We start from the raw sequence: 20,229 nt of genomic DNA, 5'->3' as shown, positions 1-20,229 counted from the left end.
CCCCACAAATAACCCAGAGATGCATTTTATATAAAAGGACACATTCTACTCATGTAAACACGCTGATTCCCGGACTGTCCGCGGGCTGGATTTAGAAGGCGATTGGGCTGGATCCAGCCCCCAGGCCTTAGTTTGCCTACCCATGCTCCAGACATAGGGCTCATACTCACAACTACACAGAACTGAAAACTTTACCCACATTCAAGATTTCAGGTTAGAATCGATCATGTTTTGTACCAGTGCTCTTTGGTAAAAGGCCTGTTCTGTAAACTAGTTGCAGTGCAGATATAGAGAAAGAGACCATGCCGATTGGTGGGTAAAAAAAAAAAAAAAGCACGCCAGTTAGAAAACAAGGTAACGTTTTATTTTGGCACATGGAGATCATAGTTTATATACAAAGTTTATAAAAAGTGGCAGTGATAAAGACCTGCCCTCTCCTTTCTCAGACTAGGGGGAGACGTCTGTACTAACACAGTTATCAAGCACCAACTTCCAGAGAGGACTCCCATGTTTTTTTCTATTTTTACCCAGAGGAAAGAACCTTTGAGTTGTCATCCTGAGATGTTCACTGGCCCTGAAATGGCTACTGCTTGACAGGTGTGGTACGCAGTTCAAATGCACTAGGGCAGGACAAGAGGACCTTCTAAGCTTCTGGCCTCTTGTTAGATTATTCTGCCTCATGTTATTTTCCTAACCATTATTTTTGTTTTTAAAAATATATATCAAAATCCTATAAAAATATTTTTTTCAAAATCTTAGGCAAAAGAGAATGATAAAGGCTGATCAAGGGCAGCTGGTTCAAGCATACAGTCCTTGGCTGCAGGGTTATTAGGATGCCGAAAGGCAACTATATACAAGAATGTAACTGGAAAACCTAGGTGTGGCATGCAACTTTTAAAAAAAAGTGGTGGGGGAGAGGGACTAGAGCTTATTTCCTGTCCTCTGCAGCAAACATAACCACCAGTTAAAAGCCCAGGCTTTTAACCACCTGTGGCTACTGGGTGGCAGGACTGTTGCACCACTGGGGGTATACATTTGCACATATAAATAAGACTGGCTCCTGAGGATTGTCCTCATTTTGCAAGTGAGTTTCTTAAAATTGCAGGTCCCGCAAAAGGGGGCCGTTACAGTACTGGAGAAAAGAATGCATAATTAACTGAAGACTTCCTGAATTGTTTGCTCACACAATGGGAGGAGCAAAGCAGATGTGCAAATGAGCATGCAGAGATGATTTCCCTAACTCTGCCAATGTGTAGATTTGCCCTTAAAAAGCCATGTGTGGCATCTGAGAAGCCGGGGGTGGGGGTGGACTTATAGCCATGCCTCTGCTCATGAGGATCAATTTCACCCACAATGAATAGGGAATCATGGGGTGGGTGGGCAGAAAATATAGGCAAATACGGTGTAGGCAAACATCTAATAAAATGACAAGTCTACAATAGACATCGTATGGTATGCTAACATTGAGAATAATGGAAATAGCAACAATAGAAGTCAAAAAGACAAACTTGTTATATAAGTAGAAACACCTTGTGGAATGGAAAACCTGTTTCAATTGTTTCCAAGTCCTGGTGTGAGTTTGTGCTAATAATTATCAACTTCTTTGATAAAATAAGCAGAACAGATTTTTTGGGGTGTGTGTGTCTTTTTTAGCAAAATAGAAATTGCATGTGTATTTATTATTATTTTGGGGGGAAGGGGGTGATGAAAGATATAAAATGACTTTAGCATTAACCTAACTATTCCAAACTGTCTTTATTAGTCTGCATGTCCTTCATTTATTTAGAGCAGGGATCCCCAAACTTTGGCCCTCCAGATGTTTTGAACTACAATTCCCATCTTCCCCGACCACTGGTCCTGTTAGCTAGGGATCATGGGAGTTGTAGGCCAAAACATCTGGCGGGCCATAGTTTGGGGACGCCTGATTTAGAGGGTTCCTTTTCAGTTTAGCTAGTCGTTTTGCCAAATTTGCTTAGCTGCCCACAAATTTGTCTTAAAACAAAATCAAATTATAAAGCATGTTTTTTGTTTTATAAAAAGCTTTATGAATGCTATTTCTCACACTCCTGTTTGTGATAAATATTCGCTACCTAGGTGCTCCCCATCAACCTCAATGTTGGCACATGAACACAATATTACACATATAAACCCTGAACTGGGTGGCAAGCATCAACAAGTTGCCAAAGCCTGTCTGAAAAAGTGTTATTAGAGAAACTTGCACAATGAGTAAGAAAGCTGGCTTAGCCAGGCATGATCAACTTAAAGACATTTATATGCTAATTTCCATAGGTCACAATGTCTGATAACATAGGAAATTCCCAATAAAATCAGACAAAGTGTTAGAAACAACAGAACAAGTATCATATGTTCATCAGTCAACCGCTTCCTAAACAGCTTAACGCCCCCTACCTTCCATATGAAATGCTGTAAGGGAAGAGTAGCCCTAGACCTCTACAGGAGGTCATCCTATGGCACAGAGTATTTCATGGACTTTGGCCTTTGAGGTAGTGGCCCCCTTAGATGACAGAGTTAATTCCTGGGAACAAGTAAAGGTCCCTGCAAAGAGTGCTACAATACTCTGACATCTCCTTGCAGCGGTGGAACTCGGTGCCTGGGGCATGACCTTCTCGATGCTTGATCATTCCATTCACCTAAATGAGAAGGCAACAAAAGGCAAAAGAAAGGTTTAGAAATTTAAAACAGTATTTATTTTTGAATAAAAATATTTTTTATATCTTGGTTCAGATGCTCTACTGAAATTAAAACCAGACAGGATATTTGTTTACTCCAGTTCTGAGGATATCCAATTGAAGAATCATACTAGGCATGCAAATCTGTTTTGGACAAAGCACAAACTGAGTTCAGGCCTGAATCAGGGAGGGAAGGGAAGAGAATAAAATTACTCTTACACAACCCTTCTCCTCCATATACTGTATCTGTTTGAAATTTGGGAGTTTCATCCCCTCAGAAGAGGTACCCATGCCTGCAAATTTAATTCTGCAAATAGCACCTATACACATCCCACTTAAAAAAAAAATCATTCACTCAGAAAGGGAAACTATGCCTACAAATTTCATCAATTTCTGTCAAAACACAAGAACGTTACAGCGGTTTGTTCATATTCTCATTAGTCATGCCTTGGGTAGTCCAAGCCGAAGTTATCTGCTTACCAAGACAATGAAGTAGGATCAGAACTGTACCATATCTTGCACACCCCTAAATTATATCAAATGTCTGTTTGCAGAAGTTGCACTTTGCTTCCCAGAGGCCCCTAAAGGGCACAGTAATGCTACAGGAGGTCCAACAAAAGTTAAACAAAAATGTATCTCAAGAGTGCAGAACCTTTTAGAAGTTAGTTGAGAAGCAAAAGTGAATCCCAGCATCCCAGCTCACCTTTACAAGCATGTCAGCCACATGTGTTTTTCTAGAATCTTCAGCAAACACAGAGGTCAGAGCCTCTACATACCACGACCCACGTTTGGTGTTTCTCATAGCAGCTGTGCCTGTAAGTAAATAAGTAAGTAAGTAAAGTCAATGCAAAGTAGAAAAAGAGGGATAAGTGCAAGATGATCCACCAACAGCATCTCAGTTCAAAGGTGTAAAACCACCCTTGAGCGGTTCATTAAAATAACGCAACACAAAGACCTTTAAGATACTATCCAAGATACCTCTCAGACAGGCATAACCACATATCATATCAGAGCAAGTGGGAAGACGCAGCTTGGGATTCTCTTTCTTGTTGGCATCGCTTTCTTCGCAACCTGGGGAGTCAGCACGCTCATTGCCATCTATTTGGTCCACTCCACGGTCTGTCTCATCTAATAAAGAGAAAACAATAAGGCAGGAATTTCACTCACCTCTGCCAAGCATCTTTTCTAAAGGTACATTTCTAATTGTATGTTCAATTAGTAGGGTTGACTATTGGGCATCATCTACATTCCCTGACCTTCTTACTTTTGGCAACTATGACCAAATTTGCCTACAATAGTCTTATTAGCCACTTATCTACCTTGCAGTAATTAAATCATCACAGAGCACTGGTACCACTCTCCTGGTACACATGGAGTTAAGTCTGGGAAGTCATGTTCAAAGTAGTCATGTGTAAATCAGGCTGATTTAAGAATCCCAACTGTTTTCACCTTAGCTTTCCCCTTCCCCATCACCCCCTGGAGAATCACCTGCCATAGAAGAGGAAAATCCCATTGATTATACCCCCATTGGCATAGACTAACCAACTGAGAATACTTCATGCACCTGAGTTTATGCCACAATTAATTTATTAAGTCTTTAAAGTCTACAGACTCTTTGTTCTTTCTACTCTTGCCAGACCAGGCATCCCCAGACTTCGGCCCTCCAGATGTTTTGGACTACAATTCCCATCTCCCCCAGCCACTGGTCCTGTTAGCTAGGGATCATGGGAGTTGTAGGCCAAAACATCTGGAGGGCCGCAGTTTGGGGATGCCTGCGCCAGACCAAATAAGAAAAAGCAACATGTACAGGAAGAGCAAGAAAAAAGAAAAGGAACACTATGGTTATTGAGTAATATTAAGCATACTGTATTTAAGTGAGGCGAAGCAAATCTGGGAATAAAATTACAAGAGAAAATATTTATACATCTTGGAAAGGTTGTACCAGCTGCTTTCCCTCTGTAATCACCATACATCTTAACAAACTGTACAAAAGATGTGTATACATAGGTTAGAGGAGATAAAAGGAATGAGAAAAATGTAGGACAGAGCCCTTGATCATTTTTTAGATAGACTTGAATGAAAACTGCCTGGTTTCAAACAGCACAATCTTCTTGAATTGCATTACAACTTTTGAAAACATCAAGCATCCACCAACAAATAAATTGGACACACAAAACCATTTTAAGAAAGACTGAGAAGTTATTTTTGCTCTCGAGCAGCATCACCGACATGTCTAGTAAGATATACAGGCATTAGCCACTGTGACTTTTGGTACTTAAAACTTCAAATCATCATCATTTAGCAAAAGCATGGCGAGAAGGGAAGATCTGACTCAGGACCAACTATTTCAAGTGACACCCTCAAGCTAGTTTCTAATGATGTCCAGTAAAATGAAGTCTGATCAAGTAATGCTTGCAAAGTATTTTCACAATGTATTGCACCAGCAGTGAGCTTGCAAAATTGGATTAAACTGCCAAACGGTAAACTGCTGCCCAAAACTTGCTTCAAGATCAGAAATTCTGCTTTATTTTTGAGACACTAATATCTTTCAATTTTGCTGCTTTAAAGCTCATCTGAATAGCCCTGAGTCTCCTGTATCAAAGTGATCTCTACTCAGGTTTAAGCAAAATTTAGCAAACCTGCACATTGAATTTTCTGTAAGTGGCCGCAGTGTTTCTGCTTAGAAGAAATTTAATTTGGTAGGTATGAGGCTGACAGAACCTTCAAGGTAGATTCATGAGCACAGGATACTATAAATTTTCCATTTGTTTCTTAGAATAAAACCTGTGTGTTGTTTTTTCACTATCAAGGTAAGACTGAAAAGGAAAATATAAAAGCATGAAGGAGGACTATAACTTTCGACTGTTGGTGAAAAGGAATGGCTTCTGTTTTTCATTACTTCTCTTATCAGCTGAACTGTTCACTTCTTCAAACCATTTTCTCTTCAAAAGTTGGAGTTGGACAATATATATGCACTCCAAGCATACTGTGCAAAGGATGTCCAGGTCATAATAGTTTTATAGTGTCTATAGATTTTTTTATTAAAAAACTAGGCCTGCATTGAGCACAAATATGTTGCAAAAGCTCCATTTGGTTTAGCCCATCCAGAGGCATCAGAACTGAATTTTGGAAGAACTTAACCTTCTATGTTAAGAATTGCTTAAAGACAGATAATCCACAGTTGGAAATGTGATTGTTAACTTGGAAGGCCTAAATCCCACTTCTGCGTGTCTCAGTCCCATTGAATACACCATTTTGGGATCGCTTCTTGCATAATTTGAACAGGTCAAAGTTGAGCAGAGTGGCGTTTTAAAAGACAGAAGAAGCATCAAGAGCAAACTGACCCCTCTTCCTTCTCTCACAGACCAGAAAAACAACTGGGAGAACATTAGCCCCCGAGGCACTTGTAGTGACATTTGCTGGCGGGGCAGGTGGTGAGGGAAATAAAAGTGTGAGGGAGGCAATTAAGAAAGAAGAGCACAAGCTTGGAGCAAGGTAGAAAAGACGTGGTGCGTGTACATGTTAGTTTTATTACATTTAAGAACTGGGAGCCATTCTGGGAGCCTTTTCTTCGCTGAAGGGGAGGATTCATTAAGGTGCTGTGCTTGAATTAGTAATGTTACTGGGAAGTAATGCTACATTTCTTGTAGGCTTATGTTCCAGCATAGCCTCAAATGGCTAAAGAAAGTGACCTGTTTTGTGAATCTCCTATACAAGTTACGGTCTCTTAAAACACGGTATAATTGGAAGATGTGCTAGAAAGTTTATGCCAAGAAGCTTATGCCCGTCTTGTGTTTATTGGTACTTTACTTCCAAAATTCCTTTCACTGGACTTAAGTGAAGCAAGTTTCTTCCATGAAGGATTATGTCACTGAAGACGGAGAGATTAAGCTTTGAATGTCTAAATTTTCTTGTACATGCTCTAAATGCAGCTGGAGACCCTGTTCCCCATCTGATTTTAAGGAACTTCATAAAAGAGTTTTTCAATGGAATCTCTCTTCAAAGGAATTCATAGTGCTTGTTTTACAGAAGACTGGTGTTATGGAAGATGGGTTACTGGCCCTCAGACTGCTGCTTTTTTCATTTCCCCAAAATCCAGAAAGATACGAAAATCTATAGTCCAGACCAAAGAGCAACTGTGATAAAGTTCCAGGATGTAGATAAAATCTCCATGCTGGGTTATGATTAGTGTGGCTAACAGCCCCACACCACACATGCAAGATATGGGAATTATTACAAAGCTCCCCTTTTTCACGGTGCTGCAGGGTCTGCAATCTGCTGACCACATGCCATGCAGAGTGAGAAGCACTTACAGAGAGAGGTAGTGGCAACAGCAAGGCAGGGAGGTGAATGTGGGTTCCGCTTATACCTGAGAGAAGCAAAGAGGAGAGTTGAGCGCAAGCTGTGTAGAATGGAGAATGTTTGTGAAGCACAGGTAACCCCACCCCCAAACCCCCAGCCCCTCCTCCTTGGGTTACGTACCTCCCCGGCATGCTTGAATGAAGAACATTTTGGGCTTGTTCTGAAGCCTAGGGCAGTTTGCGTTATCAAAGAGCCTGAAAATCTCCTGCAACTGGAAAAAAAATACCCCACAGTAAACATTTGTTAGAAAAAACTGCTAAACCAGTTTTATCTGAATTATGCTTTTTAGTTGTTATATACCGTATGTTATTCTGTAAATCATCATGAGAATATTTATATTGAAGGGTGGCAATGAAATAGGCAAGCAATCACAATATTCTAAATATCATTCAAATATACACTCTGCTCCTATATGTTTCCATGAATTGCTTTCCAACTTCCAGAAATACCTTAATTTCTGCTTCAGGCCAGAATCCATTATAACTTTATTTGCCAGTAGCTGGTTGCCAATTTCATCATCCTTAGATGACCACGCCTTACACAAAGGAGGAATCCACAAAGGTAAATTACCTGAAGCAGTTTGCCATCCACTCCATAGACCCCACCCTCTATGCCATGTGAGAGAAGTGATACAATGCAGGAATCTACATCTCGGTGAACTGGAAGCTTTGAAAAGTTTTCCAACTCCTTATGCATTTCCTGAGAAAAGAAATAACTAAAATAAGCAATCCCTGAAACTGCAAATACCAGAGAAGTGGAAAATGTACAATTAACAGAGCAAAGCCATGTACTAGTAACAAACTTAATAGGGAGCCAAAGAGGGCTTATTAATTATAAAAAATGGTTGAACATGGCCCAATTTCCAGAGAATTTTAAGATTTTATATTCTGTTTAATCCAAGTATTCAGAGATAGTAATTTCTAAAATTCTGTAACCAGGCAGCCAGTCTTCCTGGGGTGTCCACTAATAACATCCACGGACTCCAGAGTAAGAAGCGGAAGATTCCTGATGGCAGAAACAGCCCAAGTGGCACTGGCTGTCTAGGCAAAGGCTGAGAGAAACTTCTTGTTGCTGTGCCCAGCCTCTACAATTCTGGGGGACCAAAGTTATTTAATCACTATAACTAAATTATTGCACTAAGCAATTTTCTGTAGATTTTTATTGAACGTGTGTACGAGTAATGTAAGTGAAATGCGTTAAAATAAATCAATTTGCTAATAAAATTGTGAGACTAAAGAAACTAAATACAGTAAAGTACTTAATAAAAATACGGTAAATTATGCTATCTAGATAGTAGTAGAGATAAAAATTCTACATGGAAATAGATTCCTTAGTACAGCGTTTCTCAACCGCTGTTCCGCGGTACACTAGTGTGCCGCGAGAGGCTGGCTGGTGTGCCGCGACATGCCGCGGCGAGAAGGGCGACTTGCTGCCTTGTCACGTGCCACCGGCCTTGGGCAGCCCCCCCCCCAAAAAAAAGAGAGAGAAGAGGCCAGGTGCTGCAGGGCGCTCCGAGCGCTTGGCACTTTGGAGCGCTCCGCTCTGCAGCCGCCGGCCTTGGGCAGCAAAAAAGAAAAGAGGCCAGGCGCTGCAGGGCGCTCCGAGCGCTCGCCGTTTCGGAGCGCTCCGCTCTGCAGCCGCCGGTTCCAGGCACAGAGGCGGCAGGCCTCGGGCAGCCCCCCCCCAAAAGAAGAGGCCAGGCGCTGCAGGGCGCTCCCTGCTGCTACAGCAGCAGCAACAGCAGCCGGTTCCAGGCCCCTCTGGCTGGCCGGGGCGCTCGGTGGTCTCGCTCTACAGGGCATGGAGGTATGTCTTATGGAGGTGGTGTGCCTCGTGATTTTTTTCACGGAACAAGTGTGCCGTGGCCCAAAAAAGGTTGAGAAACACTGCCTTAGTATACCGTACATAAAATGCTTGCTCTAGTATACCCAGATTCACATTAGAAATGATGTCAGTTACCCAATTTATTGTGAGGAGCCAATTATTAAAAAATGACTTCTTGGATGCAGACATTCATCATGCTTGTTCCATTCTCGGGGCTCACCTGCGCAGTCTGATCATGCCGTACCACCACTTGGTACCCAAGATGTCTGTAGAGCATTTCTAGGGCAGCTTGGTCAACATTGCCACCAGAACGGAACTCTAGGTCTGTCTCACTGCTAAAATGCACATTGCTAAGTATCAGCGCCAAGCCCCGTGGGTGTGATTTCATCTTGTATGCCTGTGAAAAACAGGTAACCTGATGGATCCAGATTCCTGGTATATTATGTAAAATATCTTTTACATAGCAAAATCACAAGATACTTATTCATGACAGTGAGAATCCTGTTGCATACCTACATAAATAAATACAAAGTGAGAGGACACCTTACATTTCTAGCAGAAAAAACACTGTAGTTTAAAAGGATTCGTAGGCTAATGGCCAGAAAAATCCCAGCAATGTAAGGTTTCATGCTAACTCCCAAACTATTTCATATTTGTTTCTATCAGTGTACAGGATTTCCATTTATAAATTTAATGATGATTTTAAAAGTACTTTATTCTGTTGCCTAAGGAATTAGAAAAAAATGTCCCATTCTTGTAGAAGCACCAGTGAGAAGAGAATACCTGGCAGAGACTGTAAGGGAAGGATACTTAAATCAAATGACTGCAACGGAACCCATGCTATCACACTTTAAGAACTGGACTCAAAATCAACAGAAGTCCAAAATGGCATAAGCTCCTAGGAAAATAAGTGGCTTTGGGAAGAAAAGACAGGTATCTAAAAGAGAAGCACACATCAAAATAAAACTTATTAAACCACCTGCCTCTATTTTTTTAGAACTGCATGCGAAAGTAAAAAACGTCATCCCCTGAACAGGCATTTATTTCACATTTTGAAGCTGGCTTTCTGCAGATTACCAATAAAAGCATCCAATGCTTGGGTTTTTTGGGGGGAGGGGGGGAATCATGAACTTCCACCCTTCAGGATACTCACCATGTGCTCATGCTCATGATAGAATTCTAGGGTGCATCGCTTCACCTGAGGATAGTGAGGACCATCTCCATCATCCAAGGAATGCTCCATTGGTTCTGCTGAGACACAGACCAACAACCAAAATGTAAGTGGCTCAGCAACAAAATAACTTCTGTGCAGGTGTAAACTTGGTATTTACAACTATTTAGGGATACCAGATTAATAATATAACCTGCCAAATTTTTAAGCACTGGAGGAGTAAGTCCAGAATGGACTTTCCTGTTACAGTAAAGAGGTCAAAATGATTGCAAAACACCACTTTTTGTGATATTTGTGATATTTAGAACATGTGTATATTAATAGATTAAGTGGGGAGAATCCCAGGATTAAATCAGACTTGATATAAAATAAAAGTTAGGTCTAGTCGCGGACGACTCTGGGGTTGCACTGCTTATCTCGCTTTATTGGCCAAGGGAGCCGGCAGACAGCTTCCAGGTCATTTGGCCAGCATGACTAAGCTGCTTCTGGAGAACCAGAGCAGCGCACGGAAACGCCGGTTACCTTCCTGCCGGAGCAGTACCTATTTATCTACTTGCACTTTGACGTGCTTTTGAACTGTTGGTTGGCAGGCTATAAAGTGTATGAATGTAATTGGTGTGCATTTTTTGTTATGAAGGCAGCATTTGCAGGAGGAGCTGCAGAAGCCTCGTGGCTGTGGAGATAAATTTACTTTCTAGCTCTGAAGGATAGTTCAGTTGGTAGAGCATGAGGCTCTTTAATCTCAGGGTTGTGGGTTCAAGCCCCAAGTTGGGCAAAATATTCCAACACTGCAGGGGTTAGACTAGGTGGTCCCTTCCATCTCTACAATTCTCTCCCTACTATGGTGCTAACAAAAATAGCCTCTGATGCTGCTTTCTACATTTCAAGGGAAGTCCCCATTGACACTTTGTTGGGACTGTATCAAGGAGAGAAAGGGTTGAGGCTACCAGTGAAACACAGACAGAGCCATGGTTAGAAAAACCCACCAAATGTTCTTGGATTTCAACACCCATCCTCTGTGACCATAACCCATGTTGGCTGGGGCTGATGGGAGTTGGACCCTAATAACATCTGGAGGGCCACTGGTTCACCATAGCTGGTTAATAAATAAGTTAAACTACTATGACTTGCTCAAGTCTAGGCACCTTGCCCTGTGCAACCTGTCAAATATAATGACTAATGGTAACCAATTATAGTTTTGTGATTATTTCTGTGTTACAGTTATTGTTAATAGTCATGGATAAAAAACGCATATACTGAATAATTTATCTGGTTGCTAGTTAATAATAAAACAGTTTGCAATTTAGCAGATCAGCAGGATGCAACCGAAACCAAGAGATCAGGCCATAAAATTTGGATGTAAAACCTAAGTCAGCTTTTTAAACATAGTTTCACATTATTCTTGCATGGAAAATATAACAATGTTATAATCAATATATTATATTCTTAGGAGCCACCATTCTGAAAACAATAGTCTGGGGACTGAAATACAATCTGCCACACATCCCCGCCAGGTTCTATTAAAAACACGTCACCTAGTTTTAAGTATTTCTGTTATGGAGATGTGAATCTCAGGCACATTCTTCTCTTTAATTTTATTTATATCTAATTTATTTATAATGTATCTCTGTCCCTTCAAAATATATAGGGAGAAAACAATTTCCCTCAAAGAAATCTGGCCATGAACAATATGCATGAGATACAAGTAAAACAAGAGAAAAATACAAGAGCCTTTTGCAGCATTCATTTTCCAAGCAACCTGCAGCCCCAAAATGGTGCACTCATGGCACACCAAAGCCCCTCCCATTGCACCCTAGCCTCTTGCCTCTCCCAATTTTGGACATTTATTTTAAAAATTGTGCTTTTTTGGCTTTGTTGTTGGGGTGGTAGGTGAAGAGCCAACTTTTTGTCTGTTTATTTGTCTTTTGTGTGTGTGTTTGGCTCATTTCTGAGCACCACCAATTGGGCATTTTGTAGTGCTCAAAACAGTTTATTAGATTTCTGAATGTGCCCCCAGGTCCCAAAAGGTTGGGGACCTCTTCAAGCTACAGTTTGGAGCATAACATCCAAAACAAAGAAACAAGTGTAATATTAAAGTGGGAATTTCTCCTTATAAATAGAATTGCAGGCAACCTTTCATTACAATTTTGAAGGTTACATTAGGTCAGATAATATTCTTTCATAGGCTGGGTCTGAAAATCTGAAAAAATAGGCCACAAGTTGCCTATCTTTATGTGATTTAATATATACTATCTTTTCTACACATTATTCTTGGCTCCATGTATGTGGAATAAGAAAACTGGAGTGGAAAACCACAAGGGTATCAAAACTTAAAATATATAAAATCAAATATATATTTCAAGCAAAAAATAGCATTTCATCAGTGGACACATTCTGGCAATTTTCAAAGTATCCTATACAGTGGTACCTCAGTTTATGAACACAATTGGTTCCAGAAGACTGTTCATAAACTGAAGCGTTCATAAACTGAAGCGAACTTTCCCACTGAAAGTAATGGAAAGTAGATTAATCTGTTCCAGACGGTCCGCGGAGTACTTAAACTGAAGCGTTCATAAACTGAAGCAAACTTTCCCATTGAAAGTAATGGAAAATCTTTAATCTCTTGACTTACGAGTCTGAGCTCGAATCTGTATGATATTTCATTTTTTACATTATTATTTATAATATTGTTTGCTATTATTTGTTATGATATTGTTATTATTTATATTGAGTTGAGTATCATTAATTTACGCTATTGGTTATATCGGATGTTTTGATTTGAGTGTGTAAAATATCATTTCAATTTTCGTTTTGTATTTTCTTGATTTTCGGTATAGTCATGATTTGATCTGTTTTTGTTTTGCTATTTGTCCTTTTTCTTTTGTATTTGTTTGTGAAATTGAAATAAAGTTATATTTTATACAAAAAGAAAAAAGAAAGTAATGGAAAATGGATTAATCCGTTCCAGACGGGTCCGCGGAGTACTCAACCTGAAGCGTACTTAAGCCGAAGCATGGGTGTAATTGGTTCCGGAAGTCTGTTCATAAACTGAAGCGTTCATAAACTGAAGTGAACTTTCCCATTGAAAGTAATAGAAAGTGAATTAATCACTTGGCTCCATGGCGTTCGTAAACCGAAAATTCGTAAACCAAGGTGTTCATAAACCAAGGTTCCACTGTAGTATTCTACTACTTAAAATAGCCTTTATGAGGGAGGAATATATAAACATTCCAAACAAATAAAGCAGCCAATCATGTGGCTGCCATAGCAAAAGCAATGGGGGGCAGGAATCTATTTTGGTTTCAAAAGCCTTGCACACTGATCTCTGACTTTTGTTATTCATATATTTAAAAAATAGCTCCTTGGGGCTAAACGTTTTCAGGCTTGCTCTTACCTAACAAAAATGCTCGATCTTTTCTTAACCAAAGGCAATACTGGAAAATCAACATGCATTTTCCAACCCACACAACAGAAATCTTTTTTCTTTTGTACATTGTGTGTCAGATTAAATAGTATGCTAGTAAACAACAAAATGAAGTTTTTAGCCATTACAATTGCAATAGTCACGTTTCACAAAAATAAACCTACCAAGTTGCCACCGTGGCCTTTTTTGAGAGATTCCTGATTCAGATATAGGAAATGGGAGCTTTTCCTCATAGCCAGAATTCAGCTGAAAGAGACCACACAGCATTGTTAAACAGAAGTAGAGAGATGTAAAGGAAAAGAACCACCTTCTGTCTACAGGGTGTCTATACACACACCAATCATCCTAGGTAGTCTTTACACAAAGCACAGAAAAGATAAGACACATGTAAGTGTATATCTACTGAGGTTTGGATTCCTGGTCCTCTTTTTGGGAATATTCATTTCAAGCCAGGTGTGTAAATGTATTTACTCTCCCTCCCCACACCCGTCCCCAGCAAATAATCATCATGTAAAACACCACATGAATCATGTGCCACTCCAGTGTAACAACAAAAATAGAAGTGAGGGTATTCAGGAGCATGGAGAGGACAACAGGAGATCACTAAACTAATATGGGGTCCCCCCACCCCACTTTTATTTGATCCTTCCTTACCCTTGCATTCCCATTGCTATGGCTGGGAATGGTGCTCAGGAGCATTTCCACTAAGTGTTGCTGTTTGGTTTCTTGTAAAGCTTCACAGAAAGCAGAGAAGGCTTTGGGACCCCTCTTTGGGAGCAGGTTCAGGAACTCTATGTTTTGGCTAAAACTTCCAGACTTGCCCTGAATTCAGAAAAAAACCAAACATGTTAAAAGATCACTGAATTAGATAGGTGAACCAATATCGTTCCTATGGAGCTCTGAAGTGCTCTCACCCTGGAAGTGCAATCCTGTACGTATCTACTCAGAAGCAACTCTGACTGAGTTAAATGAATCTCACTCCTAAGTGTGTATAGGATTGCTGCCTAGTTAGAAATAATGGAATTATGCAAATGTTAACATACATTTAATAATATATTCAATTTCACTTTTCTTTCCTCCAGTGTATTCTTTTGTCTCCATATAGAAACCCTGTACAGAAACCTCCAAGGAAATTGCACAGGGAGGATTAAATATTTTACATCACAGAACAATCGCATCTTGCACGCGATTAACTTGTGGGATTTCAAGCCTACATGGTTGTAAAATGGCCAGCTGAAATCCCACAGATTAATTGCACATAAGGCAAGGGGTTTAAAAGCTCCTTTTGCACTGATTTCCACAGCAAAGAAAGACCTCTTAAATTCTCTGCCTTGCTTACTGGGCTTTGGGAGGTTCTCACAAGATAGCTGGTTTGGTTATATGTCTCTTTGCATATATGCGCCATCCCCAAGACATAACTCCTGGCCAAGACGTGTTACGCAAAACACAGAGCGGCTGCAAAAAAAAACCTACATAACGTTACACATTTATTCACACCAGTGGTCGAAACTCCCATTGTTCTAGGCACATTTTGCGACAGAGAATTTCATTAGCACAAGCAGTTTCTGAGCTCTACTGGGTGTAGTACAGTACTGTGCCTATGATTTCAGATTAAAACTGCACAGTGGACGGAAAGGAGGACCTTCTTCTTCCTCCCCACTTCCAGCCACTCTCTGAAGACTGGAGAAGAGATCCTCTTAAGGATATTAGGGGGGTGGGCAGGGGAAGCATGGCTTTGTTTTTTGCAGTCTTCAGATGAAGACTAGCCCAAGTGAAAAATGAACATAAGATTTTAGCTGCAGTTCATTCATTGTCAGCTTTGTATTCTTGTTATAAAAAAGCGTGCCTAAATAAATTGCGCCCAAAACCTAGGTTTAGCTCCTAGCTTTCATATCTCAGATTCTAACACTGATTCACACACAAAGAAGTTGTCATCCCCTTGATCTGGCAATTTAAACATAATGCTACAGTTTAACATACATTTTGTATTAAAATATTTGTTCTTTAGAAATACATGGAAATAAATATGTTTGTGATTTATTACTGGAAAAGTCTGCCTCACAGCTTGGGAACTGGAAAAATTATTTCCTTCTCCAGCATTCTACATTATTTCAATTTATTAGTTAAGTCTGCATCATCCAACAACACAGCTGACAAAAGGGATGCTTGGATCAATAACTGTTTGATTACTTATGCCAGCATGGGCTTTTAGAACTTAGCCAAGTGCCTCATTTCTGTTTGTTCTCTTGCTCTTTAGCCCAGCCTCACAAATGTCCTTGAAAGTTATTAGCCTAGCCTTTATATTTTCTTAGAAGGCCTACCTTAGTCTTTTGGAACACAGTGAGTCTGAAATCAGAGGGTACTAACCCTTTTCCATCTTACAAAGGTCACTTGCAGGCAGTTCTTACCACATAAGAAGCTAATCACAAGACAAAAGGCTTAAGGATTTAGCTCAGTCCATATTGTTAAGCAAGCTACCCTGATTTCACTTGGACTAATACGGGGGTTGGTTTTTGCACTTCTCCAATTTTGTGGTATGGTTTTCTATTTCAAAAACATAGCACAAGGCATATAAAGTATGCATATTTAAGATGCGTACCAAAAACTGAATTGAAAAGAAAATTGCAGACAGAATGGACTTCTGAATGTACACATGGGAAATGGACTGGAAATAGATTGATCTATTTCCCTAATTACAAGTCTTAGTCTATGACATTTGTTTTATCTAGTTATTTGCTGCCGAATACTACTGATCTCATTTAACATGCAGGAATAATTGCAGCACTTAGAAGCATAAACAGCAACGATAATTTAACTTTTAATTCCAGTTGCTGACAAGAGTAATTGTACCTGTATCATCTCCATCATTGCTTCAGTGATCACATCCTTTTCTATGAGGTGTTCCATCAGTTCCTTCAAAACTAGCTGCTTTGCTAGGGAAACACGATTCTTTTTCAGAGCCTCTTGGTGACATTTCTGCATGCCACATGCGCCTAGCATCCTAGAAGAGATAAAAATCCTTTGTCTTCTAACAATCTACTGGAACAGGTTTTCACATTAATCATACACTAAACGAGGAGTGAAACTTGTGTGTTTCCATTATGAATTCTTAGGAACACAGAATTTTGTCTGGTAAATGGAAGAGAGGTATCATTGGGGAATTCTGAATGAAAAGAAATCTAGCTTTGAAACACTTGTTTATTCGATTGCACAGATGTTTTAGTAGAGAACACACACCTTTTTTTAGTGATTCCTGAACATTCTTTCCTCTCTCCCTAATTACTGTACAGTTTTGCATCAGCAATATCCAACAAAGTTTGGTGAAGGATCTGCTGGCTGGAAGAAGGAAAACAAGAACTTTTGTGATCACGCCGATGGGAGTGTGTAGGAGTTATAGAAATAACACCAGTTAGAAAAAAGAGCTGCCCTGTTTGTAAATTTCCTTTGCATGAATTATATTCATAAGAATAGTGGGCTGCCTATTCTTGAAATTTTGTAAAAAACAGTATTTTGAATTAGGGATTCTGGCAAACATACAGCAAATACAGATCTAGCAGCTTTTCTGTCCCTGGACTGCAACTGATAAAAATCATAATAAAAATGTTTTCTGTATAGAGGCCATTGATGACTACTGAATAAGCATATAGATAAAATACTGGAAGATATGGGCAAAGGACCCAGCAATTACTTTGAAGCCAGCAAAGGGTTGAAGTATTTGCTCATGCTATTATTTGAGCTTTTGGCGCTATGGTCTAAAACAGGGGTCCCCAGACTTACCGCGCAGCGGGCCAGTGCCCGCCGCGCCGACTGCGCGGCGAGCCGGAGGGTAGGGGAGTGCGCGCGCAGCGTATGGGCCTCCCCCGACCCGGAAGTGCATCGGAAATGACCTCTTCTGGGTCGGGAGAGGCCCATACGCATGCGCACAAAGGATTTTCGGCGATTTTTTGCCGATTTTGAAGATCGTCGCCACGCCGCGCGCCGCAAGAGCAGGCGGTGGCAGCGGGCGGCGGGGGTCATCGCGGGCCGGATTGGGAGGCCAATTGGGCCGCATCCGGCCCGGGGGACGTAGTTTGGGGACCCCTGGTCTAAAACCACTGAGCCTACGGCGATGGGGTGAGCTCCTGTTGTTCAGTCCCAGCTCCTGCCCACCTAGCAGTTCAAAAGCACGTCAAAGTGCAAGTAGATAAATAGGTACCGCTCCAGCAGGAAGGTAAACAGTGTTTCCATGTGCTGCTCTGGTTCACCAGAAGCGGCTTAGTCATGCTGGCCACATGACCCGGAAGCTGTATGCCGGCTCCCTCAGCCAGTAAAGCAAGATGAGCGCCGCAACCCCAGAGTTGTCTGCGACTAGACCTAACAGTCAAGAGTCCCTTTACCTTTACCTATAGACTACACAAAGAAATATCTGAATTATTTATACTCCACTCACATTTCTGAGAAATTTACATCTATATAATCTATAGTGTTATTTTGTTCCAAATGGAAAAGGTTGCTATTCCAGTGAAAAGCAACAACAAAGATATAGTTGCAAAAAAGTTGCAGAATTTTTGTAGGCAAGCATATTGCCCTTCCAACTCTACAATTCTGTGATCGTAGGAGCCAACTACTAGGGGCTGAGGTCCCTTAAGCCCCCCTCCAATAAAACATTTGGGGAGGCCAGGTTCCTCCAGAGTTGATGGGCATTGCCATTCAAATGGTGTGCACGTGCCACATCTCGTCATCGATTATGCTGGGCAGGGCTTACCTAGACCCCCCCCCAATATTTTATTTTAAGTTCACACCCCTGCCTTATGTTTCTCCACCTGAATTTTATATTTGCAAGCCACACCAAAACTACCATCATTTCACAGCTTGCCCATTAAACTGCTGTGAGGCGGATTAATTATGCCTGAAACGCTTTGAACAATAAAAAGCAACGTTATATAAACGCCAAGCATTATTTATTCGTGGCTCTGCGGAATCACTGCATTATATATTAGGAGCGATGGAAAGAGAGGCGGTGATGGCGGCGGAGAGGCCCATCGGTGCCAGGGAGGAAACGCTGAAGGGGCCCTGGCAGGATGCGCGGCTGTGTCAACCTCTTTCCCCTCAGCAAAAGCGGCTCTGCCCCTGCCCACCGGGGGATCTGCCACCAGAGGTGTCTTCCTCTTCCCTTGGGATCTCCAGCGTCCCATCCACCCGCCTCCACTCCTCCCTTGAGGGGCTTCGCCCCCTTCCAGCTGCTCCCCCGTCCAGCTCCCTCTCGCTCCACTTCCCCACCCCACCCGGCCCCTGCCGCCTCAGCGAACCGCGAAGAAGAGTAAAAGGCACTCACTCGCATCCGCCGTGGCCTGGCGCTTCCCGGCGCGCGGTAGGCCGCAGGGGCGCGAGGCAGGAGGCGCGGGTTTTCCCGCCTAAAATTTCTCCTTCCTCCAACGGCCTGCAAGTAATAATACGGGGGGGTGGGGAGGAGGGGGGCGAGAGGGGAGGAGGAGGAGGAGGAGGAACAATTCCCGATCACGTGGTTGCAACTATGTTGGGTGGGGCGCCTGCGCAGAACGGGCGGGACTATGAGAGCGAATGCGCGCGCATTCCAACCCACTCGCTTTGCCAGTCTCTTCCCCCGCGCGCCTCGATACGACCTCAACGAAACTACCCAGAACCCACCTATTATGGGGCGCATGCGTGCCTTTCTCTTTATTCCTTGGGGATTCCGCTGGGTCCGTCCGCTGACCTCTACTGCGCAGGCGTGCTTTCACCCGCCGTGGTCTCTTTTTTTTTGCAGCATTCTGCCTGACCTTACATTCTGTCTTCACTCCCACGAGGATGGCGGTGATGGTTTTTTATTTAAAAGAACTGAGCAGTTTCAAAAGTAGTTCTGCTAGCTAGCTAGTTAGTTAGTTTTAAGTTTTTTAAAAGAGGACTTGCTCCAGCAATATCATCATCATCTGTTTATTTGTATGCCACTTTCCCACAAAATTGTGCCCAAAGTGGCTCACATCTCATGTTACAGGTAGGTAGCTGTGTTGGTCTGACGCAGTCAAAACAAAATAAAAAAATCTATCACATCTCATGTGATCACTTAAAAGTACAACGGTTCAAAAAATGTGTATTAGAAACAATTAGAAATAAGATCAATCAATTTTAAAAATTAATAATTTATTCCACTCTGTCCCCGCCTGCCCTCAATGTTCAAGAAGCTTCTATCAGTGGATTGTTAGGCTGCTGAATGAAAAATAACTGAAATAATGGGCTAATGCCAATTTCTTCAAAAGTCCAATACAATACAAGCAGCACGTAAGGGCACAAGATTAAATCAAGTTTCAATCAAGTATTATTAGTACAAAAAGAAAACAATAAGAGAACTGTGTACAAGTGCTGACACAGAAGTCAAAACCAACCGCCAAGCAGATAGCAGATGAAAAATAACGGCAACTGACTTTCGGATTTGGTAGGTGTGCATCAGTGTTGTTGTTGTTTAGTCGTTTAGTCGTGTCCGACTGTTCGTGACCCCATGGACCATAGCACGCCAGGCACTCCTGTCTTGCACTGCCTCCCGCAGTTTGGTCAAACTCATGTTCGTAGCTTCGAGAACACTGTCCAGCCATCTCGTCCTCTGTCGTCCCCTTCTCCTAGTGCCCTCAATCTTTCCCAACATCAGGGTCTTTTCCAAGGATTCTTCTCTTCTCATGAGGTGGCCAAAGTATTGGAGCCTCAGCTTCACAATCTGTCCTTCCAGTGAGCACTCAGGGCTGATTTCCTTAAGAATGGATAGGTTT

At 41.6% G+C, this 20,229-nt stretch overlaps 1 protein-coding gene across 3 annotated transcripts; it reads right to left on the bottom strand.

Annotated features, from left to right (window-relative positions):
• Positions 1-342: 342 nt before the first annotated feature.
• On the bottom strand, positions 343-18,903 carry CASP2 (caspase 2). Of its 3 annotated transcripts, none has more exons than XM_035097021.2 (11): positions 18,786-18,903; positions 16,322-16,472; positions 14,126-14,293; positions 13,636-13,717; positions 10,030-10,127; positions 9,097-9,273; positions 7,623-7,751; positions 7,173-7,263; positions 3,669-3,818; positions 3,394-3,503; positions 343-2,651 (listed from the first exon to the last, which is right to left on the bottom strand). In XM_035097021.2, exons 2-11 carry the CDS (start codon positions 16,469-16,471, stop codon positions 2,517-2,519), a joined length of 1,290 nt encoding a protein of 429 aa, XP_034952912.1. In that variant the 5' UTR covers position 16,472; positions 18,786-18,903; the 3' UTR covers positions 343-2,516. The 3 variants fall into 3 exon arrangements, with proteins under 3 accessions (XP_034952912.1, XP_034952914.1, XP_060125018.1); XM_035097023.2 differs by having other exon boundaries at positions 10,030-10,124; XM_060269035.1 differs by lacking the exons at positions 9,097-9,273; positions 18,786-18,903.
• Positions 18,904-20,229: the final 1,326 nt, after the last annotated feature.

Source organism: Zootoca vivipara, chromosome 16, assembly GCF_963506605.1.
Source record: "Zootoca vivipara chromosome 16, rZooViv1.1, whole genome shotgun sequence".
In the NCBI taxonomy this organism is placed as follows: Eukaryota; Metazoa; Chordata; class Lepidosauria; order Squamata; family Lacertidae; genus Zootoca; species Zootoca vivipara.
This window is presented reverse-complemented; position numbering and strand designations above follow the sequence as displayed.

What these genes read in the sequence shown, in the direction of transcription:
- CASP2 (XM_035097021.2), bottom strand. Translation starts at nt 16,471, where the DNA reads ATGCTAGGCGCATGTGGCATGCAGAAATGTCACCAAGAGGCTCTGAAA. An exon ending in CAATGATGGAGATGATACAG is followed by an intron (nt 14,294 to 16,321) that starts GTACAATTACTC and finishes TTCTGAATTCAG; the next exon opens with GGCAAGTCTGGAAGTTTTAG. An exon ending in AAGGCCACGGTGGCAACTTG is followed by an intron (nt 10,128 to 13,635) that starts GTAGGTTTATTT and finishes TCTGTGTCTCAG; the next exon opens with CAGAACCAATGGAGCATTCC.